Consider the following 22,821-nt stretch of genomic DNA (forward strand, 5'->3'; position numbering starts at 1 on the left):
TTTTATATTTTGGCCACTGCTTACACGTTCCTTGCTTTTTATGTATAATCAAATGCATTCAAATAAAGTCATATATATACCTATGGTATGTCCAGTCTGCAGGTGTTTAATTCCCAGCAGCCATGCACTTGAAGCTCAGTGCCAGCTGGTGGGCCACTGCTTAGACATGCCTGATGTATGTGCCTGACCAATGACTGATGCAGAGTTGGCTAACCATATGCTGCTGCTGTTGCTTTGGAACTTAAATATTTGTTTTCGTCCTGAATGAGAATTTTCATAATTTCCTGCTGCTAACCATGTCATTTGCACTGACAAAGAGGGATCTTCCTCAACAATGGCAGTAGAAAATTCCCAATTGTCCCAGGCAGTGTCATACCATTGAGGAGGCAGCAGGCATCACTCTCCACCCAGATGGTTCCATTTCTGCAGAAACCCTCAGAATTCAACATTATGGCCTGTGGAAACAACGGCTTTAATATTGTTCGGGGGGGCATTATTTTATATAATCCCTATGTAGAAGATCATCTTTTCACTTTACACCCTCTATTCATTATTAGTATTAAGGATTAAATATTCCATGTTGACATAATATCTTTATCCATTTCATGAAATGAAAAAAAAATATGCATAACTCCACTGAAGAATGATACAATATATAGTGGCGTTTGCTGTATATTTTAGTCCACTAATGTAGAGGAGCCCCCTTTGCACTCAGAAGGATTACATATTTAATCAGCTGATGTATCTGTATGCAGGTGAAATCATGCGCATCTACTGAAAGTGGACAGACATGCAATTTATCTGAGAGCAGCACAGGGAGGAACTGGCCCTTGCTTAAAGGAACATTATATTGACCAAATGTGGATTTAGCAAATTATAAATGTCTTTGTTCTCAGTCAGAAATGCTGCTCCCAAGGGTGAAAAATTGCTCAACAGATCCAAGTGATCATTCTCCCATTTTGATAATTAACTGGCCACTAGAGGGCATTGTGTCCTTCTAGTCTGTTAGCGAGATCTATCATATTCTGTTAGGGCAACAACAATGGCAGCTCCACCATAATAAACACAGGTATAAATTGTTAATAATGTAAACTTATCTATCCCTTATTCTAATCACCCACCTCATGTTTAGTTTTTTGCCCTATCCAACAAGGAATCCATGAATATAGTAAGAGCAGGCTTGAAAAATGCATTGTATCGACAGGATTAAGTTAGAATTCATTAACTAACCGGATATCAACTGTGAACACCAGGTCCTTTGAAAACAATACCTAGTTTTTTTCCCCTTTGCAGAGTATTTTTTTCATGGGGAAAAAAGTGAATTTTTTCCTTTCCATCCTTCATTTATCCTCAAGGTTCAAGTACAGGGAATTGTAAACATACTTGAACACAAGGGGCTGGTGACCACATTGTTCAGCAGAGCTCCAAGCTGCTTATTCAACGCCTCTGCCGCAAGTGATGCCCTTATTGTTACTCCTGCCCTTAGCTTTAAGTCAAGACAAATGTCTACACTGCAGTTATTGATGGAAACTGACTATTCACCACTGAGAATCCATGCTGAATATCATTTAATTCATTCTTTTTTATAATGCTGGTATTTAGCAGCAACAGCATCCATGGATAACAATCTTACATTTATTGAAACCATAATAAACAACAGGGAAGGGGGGAATATCAAAAATAACTTTCTATCTCCTTGCCTGCTGCAAATATATAGTATATAACATGGGTATAGTCTTTAACTTTCTTATTACAAGGATCAGGAGAAATGTTAAACTAGGGTGCAAGGGTCCCACTACAAAAACTTAGACCAATGGCCAACTATATTTATTTCTCCCTTCACACACCTTACTTATTCTCCTAGTCTATTCTCTTGGCATATTATTATCTATTTTACTCTCCATGTCTTTTCAATGTTCTCATGAAAACATAGAGAATGAACATGGGACAGCCATACAAGGCCAATAGGACAGCCGACTAACACATGGGCCCACCAAGAGGTTTTTTTTGTATTCTGGTGGGCAAATTCCACACTAAGCAGGAGGAAGGCCCATGCCACTTATTTTTTGCCTACTTGAAAGGAAGTATCTACATAATCTTCAGCCTGGACCAAACCAACTGCAATGTGTAGGGGGGAAATGCACTACTTACTCTCCTGATTTAGGGGCAAATGCATCAAGGGTCGAATATGGAGGGTTAATTAACTGGGGAATGAAAATCCTTCGAATATCGAAGTCGAAGGATTTTGCGCAAATACTTCGATCAAACGATCGAAGGAATAATCGTTTGATTGAACGATTAAATCCTTCGAATCGAACGATTCGAAGGATTTTAATCCAACGATCGAAGGATTATCCTTCGACCAAAAAAAGTTAGCCAAGCTAACTTGAGTTCGGTAGCTTTTAGGTGGCGAACTAGGGGGTCGAAGTTTTTTCTTAAAGAGACAGTACTTCGACTATCGAATGGTCGAATAGTCGAACGATTTTTAGTTCGAATCGTTCGATTCGAAGTTGTAGCCGAAGGTCGAAGTAGCCCATTCGATGGTCGAGGTAGCCAAAAAAACACTTCGAAATTCGAAGTTTTTTTTCTTCTATTGCTTCACTCGAACTTAATGAATGGGCCCCTTAGTATTCCTCAGATCTGGATCTTAGATCTAAAAAAAATTTTATTTCCCCTTAAAATTGACATTATGAAATTGTGTGAAAAAGAGGCCAAAGATATCTTAGAAATAGTTACCGACTGCGGTGATGTAAAACTAGATTTAACAGTACATAAAGTAAAGAGATTTATATGCAACCGATTAGCGTTACAATATAAAATAACTCCTAGCTGAATATATGTTTATGAGAATGTTTCCAAATAATTGTATGGGAGCCCCCCAGGCCAGGGCAGGTTTGATGCTATACAATGTGCAATGTTCCCAGTAATCTCTAGCAGTTATTGTAAGGCAATTGGCGGCACCTTCTAGATAAGAAATGTACACAAGAATCTTGACATCAAAGGGATGCTCCAGTACTGGGCTAAAATAAAACCAGGTGTGAACAAGACACTGCTAGAAAATGATTGCTTATTAAAATCATTAATGTTTGTTAATGTGGTATGCACATTCCAAATGTAAAGCATGTGGAAAGGCTTTCAGATATTTTCTGTGTTAAAAGAATACAGCTGTCTGATGAATAATCTGATTTTGCCTGGGATTGTTTACATGTTGTTTTAGGGATTTTCAGTTTAGTCTTCTGGATTTATGCACCAGGGGGCATGAGGAGCAATCTAAAACAACAGAAAGGCTTGCCCAGAAAGCTTGCAATTGAAAAGCTTTGGCTGCATAATGGAATCAAGCTATTTGCCCTAGGTCACCGAAGCTGCCACTGGTCTTGAACCAAAGTCTTCAATTTCAAGGGCCATTGGTTTAACCAAGGCTACACTTCCCTTAAATCATGTTTCCACTTAATCCTTTCACTGCTGGAGAGGACTTCAATGCATTTAACTCCCCCATCATTTGTCTGGCCTTTAGAAAAGGAGCCACTTTCTTCTGAGTGTAGTACCCTCATTACAGGAGAACAGATAGAAGTCTAACTCTGGTGAATGGCCTCCATCTCCAAGCCATTAGATTGTTTTGTGAACTACAAGTCCCATGATCTCCTTTGGCTGCTGTGGATAATGGGAGTTGTTGTTCACATTGTTGTTGAAATCAGTGACATTCTGTATTTTATAGAACAATTTTTTCTTCCTGATTGAGACCGTATAGATTGGGCAGATTATCATTTAGAAGATATTTTATGCCATGCTGTGCATCTGCCCGCGTGATTAAAATATACCAGAGCTTCATGACCCTCAGGAGTCTACCTGTTATACAGCTCTCACCTTCCAAACCATAAAACAGGCCTGCAGCCCTTGAACATTACAGCTAATTGCCTTTCTACATCAAAGGCAGAATGGCAGAATTGTCTGGGGTGGGGGTGCCACTTGGTGAGGAGGGGGCTTCACCTTGAAAGGTTATATGTTTGTGGTTTGGAGGAGCTCTGTAAAGTTATGGCCTCCAAACTGCTGTTTGCGATTAAGCTGATGGGGAAAGTCTATCCCGCAATCTCTCCCCGCTGCTGACAGTGAGCCTTTGTTCACATTCAGATTTCTCAAACTGTTGCCAGGGTCAAGCCCAGGTCAGACACCATGATGATGTATAGAAGAACATGTCTGGGAATTTCTCAGAGCGCACTTAAAACACATACCAGAAAAAAAGAGAGCACCCTGCTAAAAACTGTCTGATGAGACCCAGATGATAGGATTTTTCTTTTAGTACCTTCCTAATTTACTTTATTACACCCCCCTTCCACTGTTGCTGCTTCTCTGGCACGCAATGTTTTATTAATACATGCCACTACGGCCTTCATATGTCCCCTCAAGATAAGGGCAGTCGGTAGCTCTTTGACACTTCGTTCTCCAGCCTTGGGGAATGGGTCAGTAAATCTGGGAAGAGAAACAATGCCTCGATTCCAAGAAAAAGACAAAAGGGGATTGCCATGGGCCGTTCCTAGGCTTCAGGGCCTGACTTTGAGTGGAAGCCTCACGTGTGTGCATTTGGCATTAGCACAGCCCAAGCCAGTCATGATCACAGCCTCACAGCATTCCAAATGGTGCCCCCCTGCCATGGTTATAAATACAGCATCACTTCCCACTGTGCTGGGGAAGCATGCAGTGTTTGATTAGCAATCATCACTGAAAGGATAAAGGGCTCGAGCAGCAAGCAATGTTTTCTCCCTCTGTAATGGTAATTTGTGAATACACATATCCATAAATTAGTGCCAACCAGCACCTTTTATTATTGGAAAATAACAAACCAGGTCCTTAACCCCTTGGGAGTCAGCCAAGCCTTACGCCTGGACCTCTGCGACGCTCAAGGTGTTAAATGCTTTTCAATCTCCTTTAAGAGATTTACACTTCACTGTGATTCCAAACAATTGTTTTTTCAAGCAATGGGAGTCCCAATCATGGCACTGCATTACTTGTGTTCATTATGCCGTCCCTGTTCATTTCCAGCGTGTGTGTATTTATTGCTGCCACCGCTATTTGCTGCTTTTTCCTTGTCTTCTTTGTACTCGGCCGTTGCATATGTTAGAGGAGATTTCATTCAGCTGTCAGAATGTTATTAATAAAACATGGGGTGTGGAGAGGTCCACTCTTTCTGCTTTCAATCACCCTGGAACACTTCACAATGAAAATTTTATGCAGTGTGTAATTTAAAGGTAATACACAAGATATGTAAATATATATATAAAAAATGTCAGCACAGTCACAGCATATAATGTAGAGGCTTGGGGGTTAATGGCTGAATTTTTTATACTTTTACAGGAAATAATATGTGAAGAAATCACTAACTAAAAATAATTATGCAAATAGGAGCCTGATATATCTACTGTATATATATATATATATATATATATATATATATATATATATATATATATATATATATATATATATATATATAATTTTTTTTTTTTTTTTTTTTTTTTTTTTATATATAGAGACAGCCTTCATAAACCCCAATAATAAAGCACTATATACAGTAGAAGCAAGAGCACTTGAAATCTTAGAAATAAGATTTTATAGTTAATGTTTTGGTCAGATGTGATATATCGTTTACCTGGTTCAGAGGAAAATATGTACCTAATATAATAAATATTACAAAAAATTAAATATTGTTTATTTTTGTGAGGCAACAAAACCAGCATGAAATTCAGTCGAGGACTTGCAGGTCTGGTTATCTGGTATTACTCAGATTGCTAAAAATTCATTAAAATGTGACATCAGCACAGTGAGAGACAAATGATCACAGGATGAAAAGGAACAGTGGGCCTTTCATGGATTAGTGCTACACAGTCCCAGCGTAGAAACTAACTGCATAAACAGATTAATCCAGCAGCAGCATAGCTAAGATTTAGAGAATAATTAAATAGGGCTGAGTTACTGTGAAGATTTCTGTGTAATCTGGCTGGCGTGAACACATAAGTGAGGTGAGTGAGATGCAGATTTCTGGAGATGATCCCTCATTGTATCACATAACCCCCTTTTTCATTTTTTTTTTTTGCTGTGCAATTGGGGCTTGTGGTTAAACAATGAGACTACTGTACCTATTTAATTATTAATTAACAGCAGTGGAAAAAAACAAGAAACCAGAATAACTGCTTTTTCTATTTATTTTTTTTTTGACACAAGGCAGCCTTGCAGACACTTATTATAACATGATGTGTCCTGCCATTTTGGGATATATCCCTCTTGGAAAGTGGTAAATTTGTTTTACACCTGTACTGGCCAGAGCTTGCTTGTGATTAACACATCATAAGAGTGGCAAAGAATAGATTACATTAGAATAGATTTTAGAATCATACACATACTTTATGTGTTTGTATGTGTATTGGTATGTATGTATCTGTGATGTATACAGACTGGAGAACATCTCTTCTGATTTTCTTATGAATATCATCGTTTGATTTAACAGAAACTTTATTTTCAATGACATATTATTTCTATCAATTCTGTAGTATTTAAGGACAGCTTTAGAGTTAGTGACCTGTAGAATGTGTTTTATTTGGATTTTATATCTTATTCAAAATGGTGTAAACAAAAAAAGCAGTTATTTCAAGGTGGTGTAAGAATATTGGATCATTATTGCCCTTTATTTGTCATGTTTCCTGAGTTGGGAAGCATGCTTTTGGGAGTTGTGGTTCTGCAATGGCTGGAGGAACTAAGGTTGCCTGTGACTGCATTCATGTGTTATTAATGCTCTGCCTCTGCAGAACAAAAAAGAAGCATACATGCAACTCTTGAGAGTATTTTGTGCCTGGTTCTTAAAAATAACAGATGGTACAGTTGCAAAATGATATCCATTTTTGCTTTGATTCGACCCCTTTATTAACTTTCCCCAAAGAGGTCAATGCTGCATTTTGAGAACCCACCCTATCATCTTCACCCATAATACTTGCATAAAAAAACATGGAGTCTCACAGGCATTCACGATAATAATTTTTGTGCAAATTTGAAGGATAAATAAGCTAAAGGGAAAAATATATGACTTTTTCTTATTAATTATGATGCTATTTTTTAAAAAAAAAAAACAATAGGGGCCAAATTGTAGCACCAATTTATTGTCTTTGTAGGGTAAAAATACACACAGAGAGACAATCACATTGGCTGCCATATTTTGTGCATTCTTGATATTAATTCATAAATACCCCCTAAACATGTGTCTTTGTTACGGTCCATACTGTGTATTTCTAAGTGCGCTGCTAGCATTTGTTGGTCAGTTCATAGCGGATGCCGATTTCTAAAATAACAGGTTTTTTTTTTTTTCCTCTTATTTTTTTTTTCTTGACAGAAGAACAGACAGAGGAAACAGAAGAAACTGTGAAAAACACAAATGTGACCCCAGCTGAGGAGAGACTCACAAATGAAAAAGACAGCAGTGAAAGGAAGACGCCAAAAGATGCAGGTAAGAATTAATGTTTGCCCTCTGTGCACTCAGAGCCCCTTGGCGATGCACACATCTGCAGGCTCATACAATGCTGTTGGGGTTTAGGGCTTGATCCTTCATTCTTAACTGTCTGGACATTCCTACTACTATTCACTGCATGTGCATTTTGCATGTGATTCCCATCAGTAGCCTCACACTGACCTATTTTTAATCATAACCATCTGACAGGATAGATGCGGATAAGTTGAGGAATATTACAGGACGACAGTGAGATTATTTTTTAATCAAATCAGTTTGTGTGCTTGTAATTTTTAAAGCGCCTTTCATTAATCTTAGCTGTACTTGTGATTCCTCTGATGACATATTAATTTTTCATAAGCGTAGGATTAGATACCATTTGATTTATTTTTTTCCCTCCTAGCAATCACATTTTCATCCATGTAACTGTAAAAATGGGGATCTTATCAAATTTGACTCCTTATTTGTAAAGAAATAGTTTACAGCTCTGCCTGCTAAAAAGAAAAGAATAGAAAGGGAAAAAAACGATAAAGCATTAAAGAGAAGATATATCCTATTTCTGAACATGGCTTCTTTTTATATGACACTGATCAGTAATTAAAAGGGCATATCTTGGGAGGTGTTGTTTTGTCCAATTTAAATATGTGTATTTAAACATGATAGTAGAATCCATATTGCTTCCTCTGTCCATAGAATACTCAGTAGATAACAATGGTGTCCAGTAGGAGTGCTATGAATGGTGAATGATTCTCTACTGTCCTTTCATGTATCTAAATATATATGTTATCTTGATATGGAGGGATGTAAAATTATGCACACGTAACAAAAAAAATAAAATATATGTCATATATGCACCATATATACAAAAAGTATGCATGGGTTTTGCAAAATAGAATCCTACCAAAACAATCTTGACTTTTGCTTATTGGTTCTTAGATGCCTTGTTGTTTTTGGGGAAGGCAAGATGGAGGGGCTTGATAATTTTTTATATATTTATTTGCATTAATTCTTTTGAGATACAGTTTGATTGAGCAGGCAGTACATTTATAAAGATGTACCCTGCTATTTGAAAACACAAGACCAAGTATGTTGAAAAGAATGTACTGATGGTCCAGCAGAAGTGGCAAGGGAAATCATTGAAAAGGGATTTAGAGCTGGCACATAGTTCTTTATGGATAGTCAAAACCCAATAAAGCCACTGCCTTTTAAAGAACAAACAAACCCAAACACCCATCTGGTGTGGATACCCAATGCCTTTTTTGTAATTCTTTGTTTGATTTGGCAAATAAGTGACTTCATGCATGCTTTGTATGTATGAGATGGAAATCTATGGGCACAATGAATATTACATTGGCTATTTTTGCTGCATGTTATACCTAGTTACATTAGGTTGGGAAGCAGTGAAGCAGAAGAAGTGCTGAAAAAGGTTGAAGCCTATTAGTTGCAGGTAGTCATCTATCTTAGTCTTGTATCTCAATGACAGCAGCATGGAAAGGGACTTGCATTCACAAAAAGACATTTATTTATATAGAATAAACGATTATCCGCATCAACGTGACTTTGCTGATGGTTTGTCTTTTCCTTTTTGACCATTTTCATCCTAGACCTCCTCAACCTAGAGAAAATAAATGAGAAAAATTTAGATTTTTGCAATGACATGCATTTTTGCTAGAGACCGGATATGTACAGCTATAGAACTGCTATTGTTGCAGACAAGAGACCAGTGACATTTCATCTATTAGAAAAGCCAGGATCAAAGAACAATTAGTAACAACATGTTTATGACACCATGTAAACTGCTGTTCCCTGTAGCTTATATTATCTGCAGGGCAAGGCCTTACTACATAAGAGCAATTTCCATGCATTAATGATTCACTCATGACATGTATAGTGTCATTCAAATGTACTGCCACTTTCGACTAATTATCATCCGAATTACATCTGTATGCTGCAGAAAAATAAATATGGAATTTATCCAATTAATTAATTTACAATGAAAATATAGTATATCTCCTCTGTTAAAGGGGGCATATATTAATAAGACTGCAAACATAGTGGGGGGAGAGAGGGATATAAATTAACCTCTATTGTTACACTGGAAATTAGTCTTTCATTCAGGGCCGGACTGGGCCAATGAGACACTGGGAAAAAACTCGGGGCCCCCGGCTCTTGTGGGCCCCACCGACCCAGATCCGCACCCACATCTCTAATAAGAAGCCTTGGTAATGCCGAAATAACATTGCGCACTGGCGCATGCGAACAAACTCGCAGCGCTAATGCAGCATGGAGGGGGCTCTGGGGCAGGAGCCCCGGTGGGCCCCAGGCCCCCCAGTCCAACGCTGCTTTTATTTAGGTCTAATTACAAACCAATATCAATCATTATAAAGTATGAAATTATTTGGATTTAGATTGCATCTGATTAGTCATAATGATAATGGCTTTTGGTTACTACTAAGTACCTTTCTCATGAAAAGTAAAAACCTATTGGAGGCGTTTTTTATTTGCCGTTTCTGATCTAAATTTACTAGATTTTGCCTGCTTTTGATTAACAGGAAGCATTCAGCAAAATATTTATTTCAGTGCCTGGAAATTACTCTCAAGCGAGCCATTTCTTCCTTTTTAAGGAACACTATGTATATTTTGAGACCATTACTACATGTTAATCAGCACGGAATTGACAGCTCAGCAATATATGCAGTGCAAAGATATTTACAATTAACTTGTGATTCAGTCATGAAATAACAGCTCACAAAACATATTGAGTTGAGTTGACCATGCAGGCTTATTTCAAGGCAATATAAAAAGCAAACATTTGTAAAGCAGTGTATAACTATGGAATTGTTTATCCAAAACTGTGCTTGTCATAGAGAACTAGCCAATCAGCAGCCAGAACAGGGGTTTCTTATCAGTTGAGCTGTTGGTCACCAATGTTTCACATACTGTAAAAAATAACCCAGCTGATTGTAATGATGGTGGGCTATGCTTCAGAATTTAAAAGAGAGAGTAAATTGAAGCAAAAATAAAGAGAAAAATTAATTAACTGGGTTCCATAATCTAAATATTTTGGAAATGTTGCTTATTGTGGTCAAGAAAACATGTGCTCTCTTTCTTATTTTGGAAAAAGCCTTTTTATAGACCAAAAGAGAATATCATGATCTATCACAATTCTTTTCCCCAAATATGTGCCTGGGACCAGTGTGACCATATTAACCTTGGTGTGTGTGTGTGTGAGTGTGTGTGGGGGGGAATTCCAAGATTAGTCTTGTGGCCACAATGCCCTGGCCCTTATTAGTAAACTAAAATGAAGTTTTAGTATTTATTCATTTATTTGAGAATTAGTTAAAGAGAAAAATCAAACTACCCACACATCAGATTACCAATGGACCATAAATGTATGTAGGTTCTGATAGCAATCAATGGATTAACAGCAGTACATTTTCGAGATGTATTTGCACCCAGTTGTCCAGCGAAAGTGTCTTCATCCAGGAAATAATTTAGTTGCAAATTGACTGGAAGATGGTGAAAATTGAAAGTTAAAATTAGAATTACTCATAATAAACAGCAGTAAAAAAGGTCAGATGATGCCGCTCTGTGATGAGATTGGAATGGTTGGTAAATGAGGTTTTGTGTTTGCCGTAAGATGTATGTGACATGCCTATCCAATGCTCTGTAATATTCAGCCTAGCAGAAGAGATTATCTAGCAAAATTGATGCTGGAAAGAACTCTCTGATGGACAGGGGAATTAGAATTGCACTCTTCTCTCTGATGTATGCAAGTTGTAGCAACATTACATTGCTCCAGCATTAAATTAAGCCGTGTGTTTAGTGGGGAATATCAGAATTAAGCAGGCAACAAAAGCAGAATAGTAGAATAAAATGTCATAACAGATCATCAAATAACCACAATATTTAGTTGCACAGCCATACGGACTTATAGGAGTCACTGCAGCAAATGAGATGAAGACAGATAAAATGTTATTCCGACATCATTATTAGAGAATATTTCCCTGTTTGCCAGGCAGCCTTTTGGAGCTTTGTTAAAACAACAAAACCTTTCTGTATTGTAATGATTCACAGGGAACAAATTAAAATAGCAGATCCAGTTATGCCAGGAAGATAGTTTAAAGCGGTAAATGGTTTCTTTTAAGGGAATATAGAAATTCCAGCTGAAACACTGCTGAGCGCATGTTATTGATTAATCTTTCAAGGCAACCTAAGGTTATCTAAACAAGAGAGAGGAGTACATTTTTAAACCTGTTTATTGAGTCTACTAACAGTTACGAGACACAAAAATGTGACTTCCAATATTTTTGAACCAAGCAGACTAAATTCCAGGACAAGACATAAATAAACAGACCTGTGAATGGTTCGGATTATTGATAATAATAACATACAGTCCATATATATGCTGTTCTTTTCAATATGGCATTTCATAATCTATGAGACATTTTTTTTCATACTGCTTATATAACTATGCATTTTAGGATCTGTATCAAACACCCCTGAAAAGGAGGCTGCTTTGAATTCTGCTGCAGGGAAGAGGCAAATACTGCCAAATAAAGAAGAGGATGGTCCAAATAAGAGATACAGAACTACTGATGATAACCTTTGCCAAGAGCAGGTACAGTTTGCTTCTTTTCCTAGATATAGTAACCATTTTACGATTTGATTGCACCTCTGGAATTTTCTGTCGCATTTTTTTTTCTTGTAGTGCTACCATTGTCCCTATTGTAACTACAACAGTAAGGACCCAAATAGGATTCAGATGCACATCCTCTCCCAGCATTCTGTACAGCCAGTGATCTCCTGTCCCCTCTGCCAGGATGTGCTTAGCAACAAAATGCATCTTCAGTTGCATCTAACGCATTTGCACAGTGTATCTCCTGATTGTGTGGAAAAGCTACTCATGACGGTGAGTGCATTGATACTCATATACTCATTTTTCTTGGTCTATATATGGGGGGGTTATATATTAAAACAGTAAAAGTCTGCCTCAGTCCATTTTACAACCAATTAACATTTATCATTAACTAAGGCAAACATCTGATTGTTTGTCACAGATTATTGGACTAAGGATAACTTTGCTCATAGCCCCACTGTAATCATTAGGATAATGATCCTACATCATTAGTATTTGTGCATTGCAAGATTGTTAGCAAACATGGTCAAAATGCCATTGGGCATTTGACATTGAGAGTAGCCTGATATCACACAAAAGATTATACAACGTTTGTACAGAATCATCTTACACATATTTAAGTATCACATCCTTTCTCCAGAAACCGAATAACTAGAGATGGTTGAAAAAGTATTGGTATAGTATCAGTGAATTCAGCCATAGTGTGTTGGTTCTTGAATACAATCTTTGTGCACCTAATGACGTTTGTATGCCTTTAATTAGAAAGCAGTGAATGATTTCTGGTCTGGAAAATAGCAATTCATGGCAGTGTAGTGCTAACTGATGCTGATATTGTGTGTGGTTTTTTTTTACATTTTGTTTCAGATTTCTGTGCCAGAAGTGGTGATGCCCAATAATCTTCTACTGTCATCTGCTCCGTCTGAGAAATCAGATCTTGACCCAAGTGCATTTGTTGGTGCTGACACATCCGGAAAACCGACAGGCAAGTGAAGAGGGTCCCTTAAATAATATTAGCTCCTCACATTCTCCCACCAAGTTTTGATGCCTCGGGTGTCCCAGGGTGGGGGAATTACCAAACTGTAAACTCTTAATGGGCCTACATTATTCACAGTCCAGTCCCACTTCATTGTGTCCCTCCAATCATGTAAAAAGCATCATTGAAAGCTGTGGTCTGTGGAGACATCAAACTGAAAGGGGTATGGGAACAGAAGTGGTCACTTTAGAGGTCTAGATACAACTTTGCTGGGTGACACAAATGGCAGTGATTGGAAACTTGGGCTTTGTTAGTACACTGAAAATATCAAGGTTAAGCTTCACAATGAAGGAATCTGTCTGAGCATATCACTAGACTGTACCTAGTTTATATTTTTTAAGGACAGTAAGCTTCCCAATAAAAAAAAATACAAAAACAATTATTTTAATAATGACATTGTCGCATTGTTTTTGCTGATCATTTTTACTTAAAGTATGTTTTTATAAACATTAGTAAGATTTGAATATTAACAGGCTTCCCCGGATCTCAATCATGCTTCCTAGTAAACACCTTTGCTTTCATTTTAATTAAGTCCAAATATATTTATAATAAAGAAAACAAAAACAACAAATAAATCAATATTGCGTAACAAAACAATCAGTATATGGCAGAAATATGTTCTGTTAGAAATAAAAGTACAAGCAAGCATTATTTTAGCAGACCTCTGGACTGCACACATGCTATAAACGATAACAGCAGTATCATTTTCCTGTGCTTTAATGGCTTTAGCAACACAGCTCATAAGAGCTTGTACAGCAGATTTAGCCTTTTAATTTTATTGTATTACATGCTTGCTTTTTGTTGCTGTTCACATGAAAAGAAATTCTGCAACACTTATCCACATTAAACTTTTATGCACACCCAAATGAGAACACAGAGGCATTACAGCTAATTTTATTCTAATTATTTATTTTATTTTCATTAGGTGAAAGTCCAATGGAGGAGAAAAACACCCCAGGAGTAGATGATGTAAAGGCTGGGATAGAAATTAAAACTGAAGAGCAAATTATGCCCAAAGAATCAGCAGATGCAACTGAATGGAGTAAAAATGGAAACAAAGACTTAAAGGTCAGCGAGTCACTGCCAGACCAACTCAGTGAGCAGCAGAAGAGGCAGCAGCTTTCTGTTTCTGACCGCCATGTTTATAAATACCGCTGTACCCATTGCAGTTTGGCTTTTAAGACTATGCAGAAGCTTCAGATACATTCCCAGTATCATGCTATCAGGGCTGCCACTATGTGCAGCCTCTGCCAACGCAGCTTTCGTACATTCCTGTCATTAAAAAAACATTTGGAAACGGGACATCCTGAGCTCAGTGAGGCTGAACTGCAGCAGTTGTGTGCATCCTTACCTGTAAATGGGGAGCTCTGGACTGAAGATGAAAGTATAAATCCAGAGGACCAATCCCTAGAGCAGGACAATGAAAGGGATTATGAAATGGACCATGAAGGAAAGGCTAGTCCCGTGGGAAGTGATAGCAGCTCTATTCCAGATGACTTGGGCTCAGAACCAAAGCGGACCTTGCCTTTTAGAAAAGGGCCAAATTTTACTATGGAAAAATTTTTAGATCCATCTCGCCCATATAAATGTACAGTTTGTAAAGAGTCATTCACGCAGAAGAATATTCTTTTGGTTCATTATAACTCAGTATCTCATTTACATAAACTTAAAAAAGTTTTACAAGAAGCATCAAGTCCTGTTCCACAAGAGACCAACAGCAGCACTGATAATAAACCGTACAAGTGCAGCATTTGCAATGTTGCTTATAGCCAAAGCTCTACATTGGAAATTCATATGAGGTCTGTTCTTCACCAAACAAAGGCGAGGGCTGCAAAACTAGAACCAAGTACTAATAACAGTAGTGGGAGTAATACAGCAGGGAATATAAGCAGCCCAAGCCAAGGGATTTTAGATTCTGTGAGTTTGCCTACTCTTAATAACAAAGAAACACATGCAGATGCCAAAGAAATAAACAAAAAACATCAAGCTTTAGAGTTAATGCCTACCCTACCTACTCAACCCTCCCATCACCCAACCCAGTCACCAGCACAGCTTCAGATGCAATTACAACATGAACTTCAACAACAAGCTGCATTTTTTCAGCCCCAGTTTTTAAATCCAGCATTTCTGCCGCACTTTCCCATGACCCCTGAAGCACTGGTTCAGTTCCAGCAGCCACAGTTTCTTTTTCCATTTTATATACCTGGAACAGAATTTAGCCTCAATCCAGATATGGGACTGCCTGCTTCAGCTGCATTTGGAATGCCAGGCATGGCAGGCATGACAGGATCACTGCTTGAAGATCTGAAACTACAGATACAAACACAACATCAAGTAGGGCAAACCCAACTACAGCTCTTGCAACAGCAAGCACAGCAGTATCAAGCCGAGCAGTCCCAGCATCAACAACAAAAGCAACAGCATGCCAATAGAATATTAAAACATGAACAAAACAGCATTACAAATGCTGAAAGTCAAAAAACTAAAGAACACCAGTGTTATAAGGACACTGAAGATGCAGCTGAAAAACAAGAAAAACCAAAGCAAGAATTAACATTTGAAAATGATACAACAAAAGATAATAAAGATATTAAGAAACAAAAAGGGTCAGAACCAACAATTCCACCTCCTCGTATTGCTTCTGGTGCCAGGGGTAATGCAGCAAAAGCATTGTTAGAAAATTTTGGATTTGAGCTGATTATCCAGTATAATGAAAACAGACAAAAAGTACAGAAGAAAAGCAAACTTGGGGATGGTGAAAATAATGAGAAATTAGAATGTGGAGCATGCAGTAAGTTATTTTCCAATATTCTGATTCTGAAGAGTCACCAGGAGCATGTTCATGGACAATTTTTTCCCTGTGGTGAGTTGGAAAAATTTGCCCGTCAGTATAGAGAGGCATATGATAAACTTTATCCAATTGCACCCTCCTCTCCAGAAACGCCTCCTCCTCCACCACCACCACCACCTCCACCACCTCCTCCTGCTCTACCTGCACAAGCCCCATCTCCACTTACTGCTTCTGTGCCAATAAAAATTTCAAGCTCAACACCAAGTCCTTTGCAAGCTCCACCACCAACTCCACCTCCTCCACCACCTCCTCCACCTCCAACTTCAGCTCCACCTCAAGTACAGTTACCTGTTTCCCTAGATCTTCCACTCTTTCCTCCAATTATGATGCAATCTATTCAGCATCCTGCTTTGCCTCCACAACTTGCACTTCAACTGCCCCCGATGGATGCTTTGTCAGCTGATCTTACTCAAATGTGCCAGCAGCAGCTGGGATTAGATCCCAATTTTTTATGTCACTCACAATTTAAGCGTCCAAGAACAAGAATTACAGATGACCAACTGCAGATATTGCGTGCCTATTTTGACATCAACAATTCTCCAAATGAAGATCAGATACAAGAAATGGCTGATAAATCTGGTCTATCTCTTAAAGTTATTAAACACTGGTTTCGTAATACACTGTTTAAGGAACGACAAAGAAATAAAGACTCGCCATATAATTTTAATAATCCTCCTATAACAATCCTAGAAGATGTGAGAATTGAACCACAACCACCTACTGTAGATCTTAATAGGTCAGATTCATCCTTTAGTAGGAGGTCATCAAGAACTAGATTTACTGATTATCAGTTAAGAGTTTTACAAGATTTTTTTGATACAAATGCATACCCAAAGGACGATGAAATTGAGCAGCTCTCTACAGTGCTTAACTTGGTCACTCGAGTCATTGTTGTTTGGTTCCAAAATGCACGTCAAAAAGCCAGGAAAACATATGAAAATCAGGCTGAGGTAAAGGACAGTGAAAAAAGAGAGCTTACAAATGAACGTTATATTCGTACTAGTAACATGCAGTATCAATGTAAGAAATGTAGTGTAGTATTTCCTAGAATATTTGATTTGATTACTCATCAGAAAAAAATATGCTATAAAGATGAAGATGATGATATTCAAGATGAAAGCCAAAATGAGGATTCTTTAGATGCAACTGACCAAATTATGCCAAAGACATATTTAAGTTTTCAAGCTGATACTCCAAAAGCTGCACCCACAGCTAGCTCTGGCTCTGGCTCCAGTACTCCATTAACACCATCACCAAAACCAGAAATAGATAAAATTTCACCTAAACCTGATGTACAATCAGAAAAACCAAAGCAAATTGATGCTATTGCAAGCTCTTTAGCATCAAAATTAACACAGTCAGCTTCTGCTGCCTCCTCTGAAATACAGCCATCACCATCTCAACAAAGACCACTTCAGCAAATTGGAAGGCCCTCATCTGCATCACAATCTACTCCTGTTCCATCTAGCCCATTACCAATATCTATGACATCCATACAGAATAGCCTACCTCCTCAACTGTTACAATACCAATGTGATCAGTGTACAGTTGCTTTTCCAACACTAGAACTATGGCAAGAGCACCAGCATATGCATTTCTTGGCTGCCCAAAACCAATTCATTCACACACAGTTTTTAGAAAGGCCAATTGATATGCCATATATGATTTTTGACCCTAATAATCCTCTTATGGCAGGACAGTTACTTGGTGGTTCAGTGGCACATATGCCAACACAAACAGGCATGTCACTTGCTAACAATTCCATTTCTCTTAAAAGAAAGTTGGATGAAAAAGATGAAAATAACTGTAGTGAAAAAGAAGGGGGAATCAGTGGAGAAGATCAACATCGAGATAAAAGATTAAGGACAACTATAACTCCTGAACAACTAGAAATCTTGTATGAAAAATATTTGTTGGATTCAAATCCAACAAGAAAAATGCTTGATCATATTGCTCGTGAAGTAGGCCTGAAAAAGAGAGTCGTACAAGTATGGTTTCAAAACACAAGAGCCAGAGAAAGAAAAGGTCAGTTCCGAGCTGTAGGTCCAGCTCAATCACATAAAAGATGCCCTTTTTGTAGAGCACTGTTTAAAGCAAAATCTGCTTTAGAAAGTCATATTCGGTCTCGGCATTGGAATGAAGGAAAACAAGCTGGTTACAGCTTACCTCCAAGTCCTCTTATTTCAGCAGAGGATGGCGGTGAAAGCCCTAACAAATACACATATTTTGATTATGTCTCAATTCCAAAAACCGATCCCTCAAGTGAAAATGATTTACCATCTACTGCCTCTACCCCAGTCAGAAAGACAGCAGAGTTATCTCCTAAAAATCTTTTTAGCCCTTCCTCTTTTAGGGCTGAGTGTAGTGATGATATAGACAATATAAATGCTCCCCCTGCAGAAACTGGGTTTGACCAAAGTAAAAATGACTTTGACGAAACATCTTCCATTAACACAGCAATTAGTGATGCAACAACAGGAGATGAAGGAAACAATGATATGGAAAGCACCTCTGTTTGTTCAAGAGATGTTAAAATGCCCAAAGAATCTAAAAACCATGTAAATGATAACTTGCCAAAAAGTGGAACCACTCTACCAATGGACCATTGTGATGAAAAGTTATTTTTCTCATTAACAAACACATCACATAATAACATGGACAGAGAAAGTGATCAAGATCAAAGTGTTTATATGACTGATGAATTTGAGGACAATGCTGACCGTAGTGAAACATCAAGCATAGCTGATCCAGATCCAAGCTCACCAAACTCTTTTGGAAGTAACAGTCTTTTTAAAGTAAAAAACCATGATCGACCTGGTCATAAGCGCTTCAGGACTCAAATGAGTAATCTTCAGCTTAAGATTCTAAAAGCTTGCTTTTGTGACTATCGGACTCCAACAATGCAAGAATGTGAAATCCTGGGCAATGAAATTGGCCTTCCAAAACGAGTAATCCAAGTTTGGTTTCAAAATGCAAGAGCAAAGGAAAAGAAATTCAAAATAAATATTGGTAAACCATTTATGATTAATCAGACTGGCAAAGATGGATCTAAACTAGAGTGTTCTCTTTGTGGAGTAAAATATTCAGCTCGTTTGTCTATTCGAGATCATATATTTTCTAAACAACACATTTCAAAGGTGAGAGAAGCTATTGGAAGCCAGCTCGATCGTGAAAAAGATTATTTAGCTCCTACAACTGTACGACAGCTGATGGCACAACAAGAATTTGATCGTATTAAGAAGGTCACAGATGCATTAGGTTTACAACAACCAAATATGATGGAGAGTAGTTCTCTTCATGGTCTCAATCTGCCAGCATCTTATCAAGGGCTACCTGCCCTTCCATCAGTCCTTCTACCTGGGATGAACAGCCCATCACCTTTGTCTGGGTTTACACAGAGTTCAAGTGGTAAGTGTTCAGAATAACTATGGTTGTTAATATATTATGCCTCCAAGTTGTAACTGACCGGTGATGCAGAACTAGACACCCTTCAGATGTTGTTGATTTTAACTCCCAGTGTTCCAAATCTTGATATTCATGTAAGGATGATAGGTGTTTTATCGCATCAACAGCTGTAAAATTATAGTTTAGACTTTCTCTGACCAACGTGCTGTTCATTGTATCTAACGAAAAGGATATAATTAACCCGAAAATATTCCAGTTTTGCATACAGCTGAGACAAGATTCATGAATACTATCAGTGCAGGTTTTGAAATGGAAAAAATTATAAGGGATCTTCAATAGCTGACTTTGCAGTTGTACTAAGTTCCTAGTTTCCTATCTATATCATAATATGATTTGTTCCTTATGCATTATCATTAGAGACTTGGCTATATTGGCTATGTTAATGTGAATGTTTTTACTCTGGATTATGAGGGACATATAAAAGCCAGGACAAGGAATGGTCATTCCTGTACTGTTTAAAGAGGCAAGTTAAAAATAGGGGGCGGAGTCTAGGTTGTGGTTGTAGGTAACCAGTTATCTAGGCTAGAAACAAAGTGACTGCACTGTCAATCCTTTTAGTGTCAATATAATAATATCAACATATGCTTATTTTGTCATAGATGTTGTTATAAGATCTGGATTAATCTCATCCATTCAATTACTTTTTCCACAACAAAGAAAAGAAAACACCTTGGGGTTGTGTAATAAAAAGACTCTAAGTTTGCCCAAATAATTAAAGAATTAGCAGGTAGAATTTACTGGTCATCTGTTTAAAAGTACTGTAAACATCTTATTGGTTGTTATGGGTTACTCCTACTGGGCAAAAACTTGGTGTCTTTTATTACATACAGGGACTTGTATTTGGAAGCATTGCACAAATATTTTTTTTTTGTTCTATTTTTTATATTAAATATTCCAGGAAACATTTAAAACAGATTACTTGTTCACTGCATTCTTTTTATATTTTCTGACAAGGCAATAAAATTGGTTGTTTTTCTTTAGTATGAAATGAACTGATAAAACAATCATTTTATATAATGTTTGGTTATTTACAGAGTTGTTATATTTTTACATTTTCTTTCTTTGTTTTACAGGTCTAACATCTCCGGGTGCAGGCATGCTTGGGTTCCCTTCTTCAGCTACTTCGTCTCCTGCCCTGTCTCTCAGCAGTGCACCCATCAAATCTTTGCTGCAGACTCCCCAGCCACCTCCTCCTCTATCCCAAACTTCTTCATCCTTTTCATCAGGAAAGCAGACCGAGCAACAGAACAAAGACCCGGAAAAAAACAATAAATCACAAAAATACAAAAAGGTCAAAGAGGAAGAACAAAATGCTTCCAAATCTGAAAACAAATCATCTAAAAATGAGGAAAAAATCTCATCAGCTCTTTCAGTTCTGGGCAAAGCTGTAGGAGAAATGCCTATGGATCCAGCTCAACTGCAAGCACTTCAAAATGCTGTTTTGGGTGATCCAGCTTCTTTTATTGGTGGGCAGTACTTGCCATATTTTATCCCTGGTTTTGCTTCGTATTTTACACCCCAGCTTCATGGAACTGTGCAGGGTGGTTATCTCCCTCCAATATGCGGAATGGAGAGCCTATTTCCATATGGTCCAGCAGTGCCTCAAGCTATTGCTGGCCTGTCTCCTGGTGCATTGTTACAACAGTACCAACAATATCAGCAGAGCTTACAGGATTCATTGCAAAAGCAACATAAACAACAGCAAGAACAAAAACAGGCAAAAGCAAATTCGCCTAATATAGAAAATGAACAGCAACAAAAATCAAGAGAAGAGTCAGAAAAGAAGGAAGAAAAGAGTCCTGCCACAGAAAGCACAAAAGATGAACTCCAAACACATCCAAAGAGTAAAGACTTTTCAGACAATGTCATTGTTCCATTTGTCAAGCATGAGTTTATGTGCAGAAAGTGCCAGATGATGTTTACTGATGAAGAGGCAGCAGTAAACCATCAAAAGTCCTTCTGTTACTTTGGTCAGGCATTGTTTGATCCACAAGAAACAGTGCTTCGTGTTCCAGTCAGCAAACATCAGTGTCTTTCCTGTGATGTGGCTATCAGTGGAAATGAAGCACTTAGCCAACACCTCCAGTCTAGCTTGCACAAAGAGAAAACAATCAAACAAGCAATGAGAAATGCCAAAGAGCATGTTAGATTATTACCTCACTCAGTCTGCTCCCCTAGTCCTAACACCACATCTACCTCGCAGTCTGCAGCTTCTAATAATAACACCTATCCCCATCTTTCTCGCTTCTCCATGAAGTCCTGGCCTAATATTCTTTTTCAAGCATCAGCCAGGAAAGCTGCTTCTTCCCCTTCTTCTCCTCCCTCCCTTTCCTTGCCTTCAACGGTTACCTCAAGTTTGTGCAGCACCTCAGGGGTTCAGATCTCACTACCCACAGAAAGTTGTTCAGATGAGTCTGACAGTGAGCTGAGCCAGAAGCTGGAGGACTTAGATAATTCATTGGAAGTGAAAGCAAAACCTGCTTCTGGCCTAGACAGTAATTTCAATAGTATCAGAGTGGATATGTTCAGTGTGTAGGGGTGAAGACAGGATCCCTTGTTTAAAAATAAGACTTTAATTGCAGTTCCAAAGCTTCTCTAATCCAAAAAAAAATACAGTACCAAATGATTGACTCAGGATTGTTTTTCCCATATTGATATGCTGGCAATATAGGACGTTATGGTATTGACAAGAACTGTTGCAGTTGGTTGAATGCGCTTGTATTATATGCTAACGTATGGAAAAGGAAAAAAATCCTCCAAGTTCTTTGGGAACTTGTTTCAAGCCAAAAACTCTCCGAAAGCAAATTGCACCTCAGCTGGATTGATTTCCAAAAGGCTAGCATGTACTGTATGGGAGGATGATCCAGAATTTTCAAAGAGAAATTCTCTTAGTTTAGTTAGGTGTAATTCAGTAGCTTTAAATTCTCAGGTCAGAACATAACATTTCTCATTTGTTTAAAAGCAGCAAGAAGCCTGGTAAAACTGTGACTTCTCCCAAAATGTTAATCTTTATTAGAACACATTTTCTAGGTGTGTTTAGTGTATTAATAGACTTTCTAACCCTTGCTGAACAACAGGCAAATTCATAAGCTCACCCTGCAGGATAGTACAGTTTTACCACAGAGGGAATTCTGAGGAAAATATGTATGCCCCATGTATTGCAATCGATATGGCCACACAATATATTTATATCAGTGTCACCCTTTTCTTGTAGAATATACTAATATTCTGTGCCAATTCCACCTTCTCACTTTTACTTCTTATCTCATCCCGTTTTTTTTCTGAAAGAGGTAATAATTCTAGTTTTGAGTCTCATGTGACATGTTTCATTTGTGAATTTAATG

At 37.9% G+C, this 22,821-nt stretch overlaps 1 protein-coding gene across 4 annotated transcripts in view; it reads left to right on the plus strand.

Annotated features, from left to right (window-relative positions):
- The window catches only part of zfhx4.S (zinc finger homeobox 4 S homeolog), a 127,434-nt gene that overhangs the window by 102,506 nt on the left and 2,107 nt on the right, over positions 1-22,821 (plus strand). For 3 of the 4 annotated variants that reach the window (XM_041567925.1, XM_041567927.1, XM_041567926.1), the window contains exons 5-10: positions 7,376-7,489; positions 11,974-12,110; positions 12,201-12,401; positions 12,993-13,110; positions 14,087-19,420; positions 20,551-22,821. The exon at positions 20,551-22,821 is cut by the window's right edge and continues 2,107 nt beyond it. In XM_041567925.1, coding sequence (XP_041423859.1) covers positions 7,376-7,489; positions 11,974-12,110; positions 12,201-12,401; positions 12,993-13,110; positions 14,087-19,420; positions 20,551-22,013 — 7,367 coding nt within the window. In that variant the 3' untranslated portion in view covers positions 22,014-22,821. The remainder of the gene's footprint in view (positions 1-7,375; positions 7,490-11,973; positions 12,111-12,200; positions 12,402-12,992; positions 13,111-14,086; positions 19,421-20,550) is intronic. The other variant, XM_041567928.1, reaches the window with a different exon arrangement.

The sequence above is a fragment of the Xenopus laevis genome, chromosome 6S (genome assembly GCF_017654675.1).
Source record: "Xenopus laevis strain J_2021 chromosome 6S, Xenopus_laevis_v10.1, whole genome shotgun sequence".
Classification (NCBI taxonomy): domain Eukaryota; kingdom Metazoa; phylum Chordata; class Amphibia; order Anura; family Pipidae; genus Xenopus; species Xenopus laevis.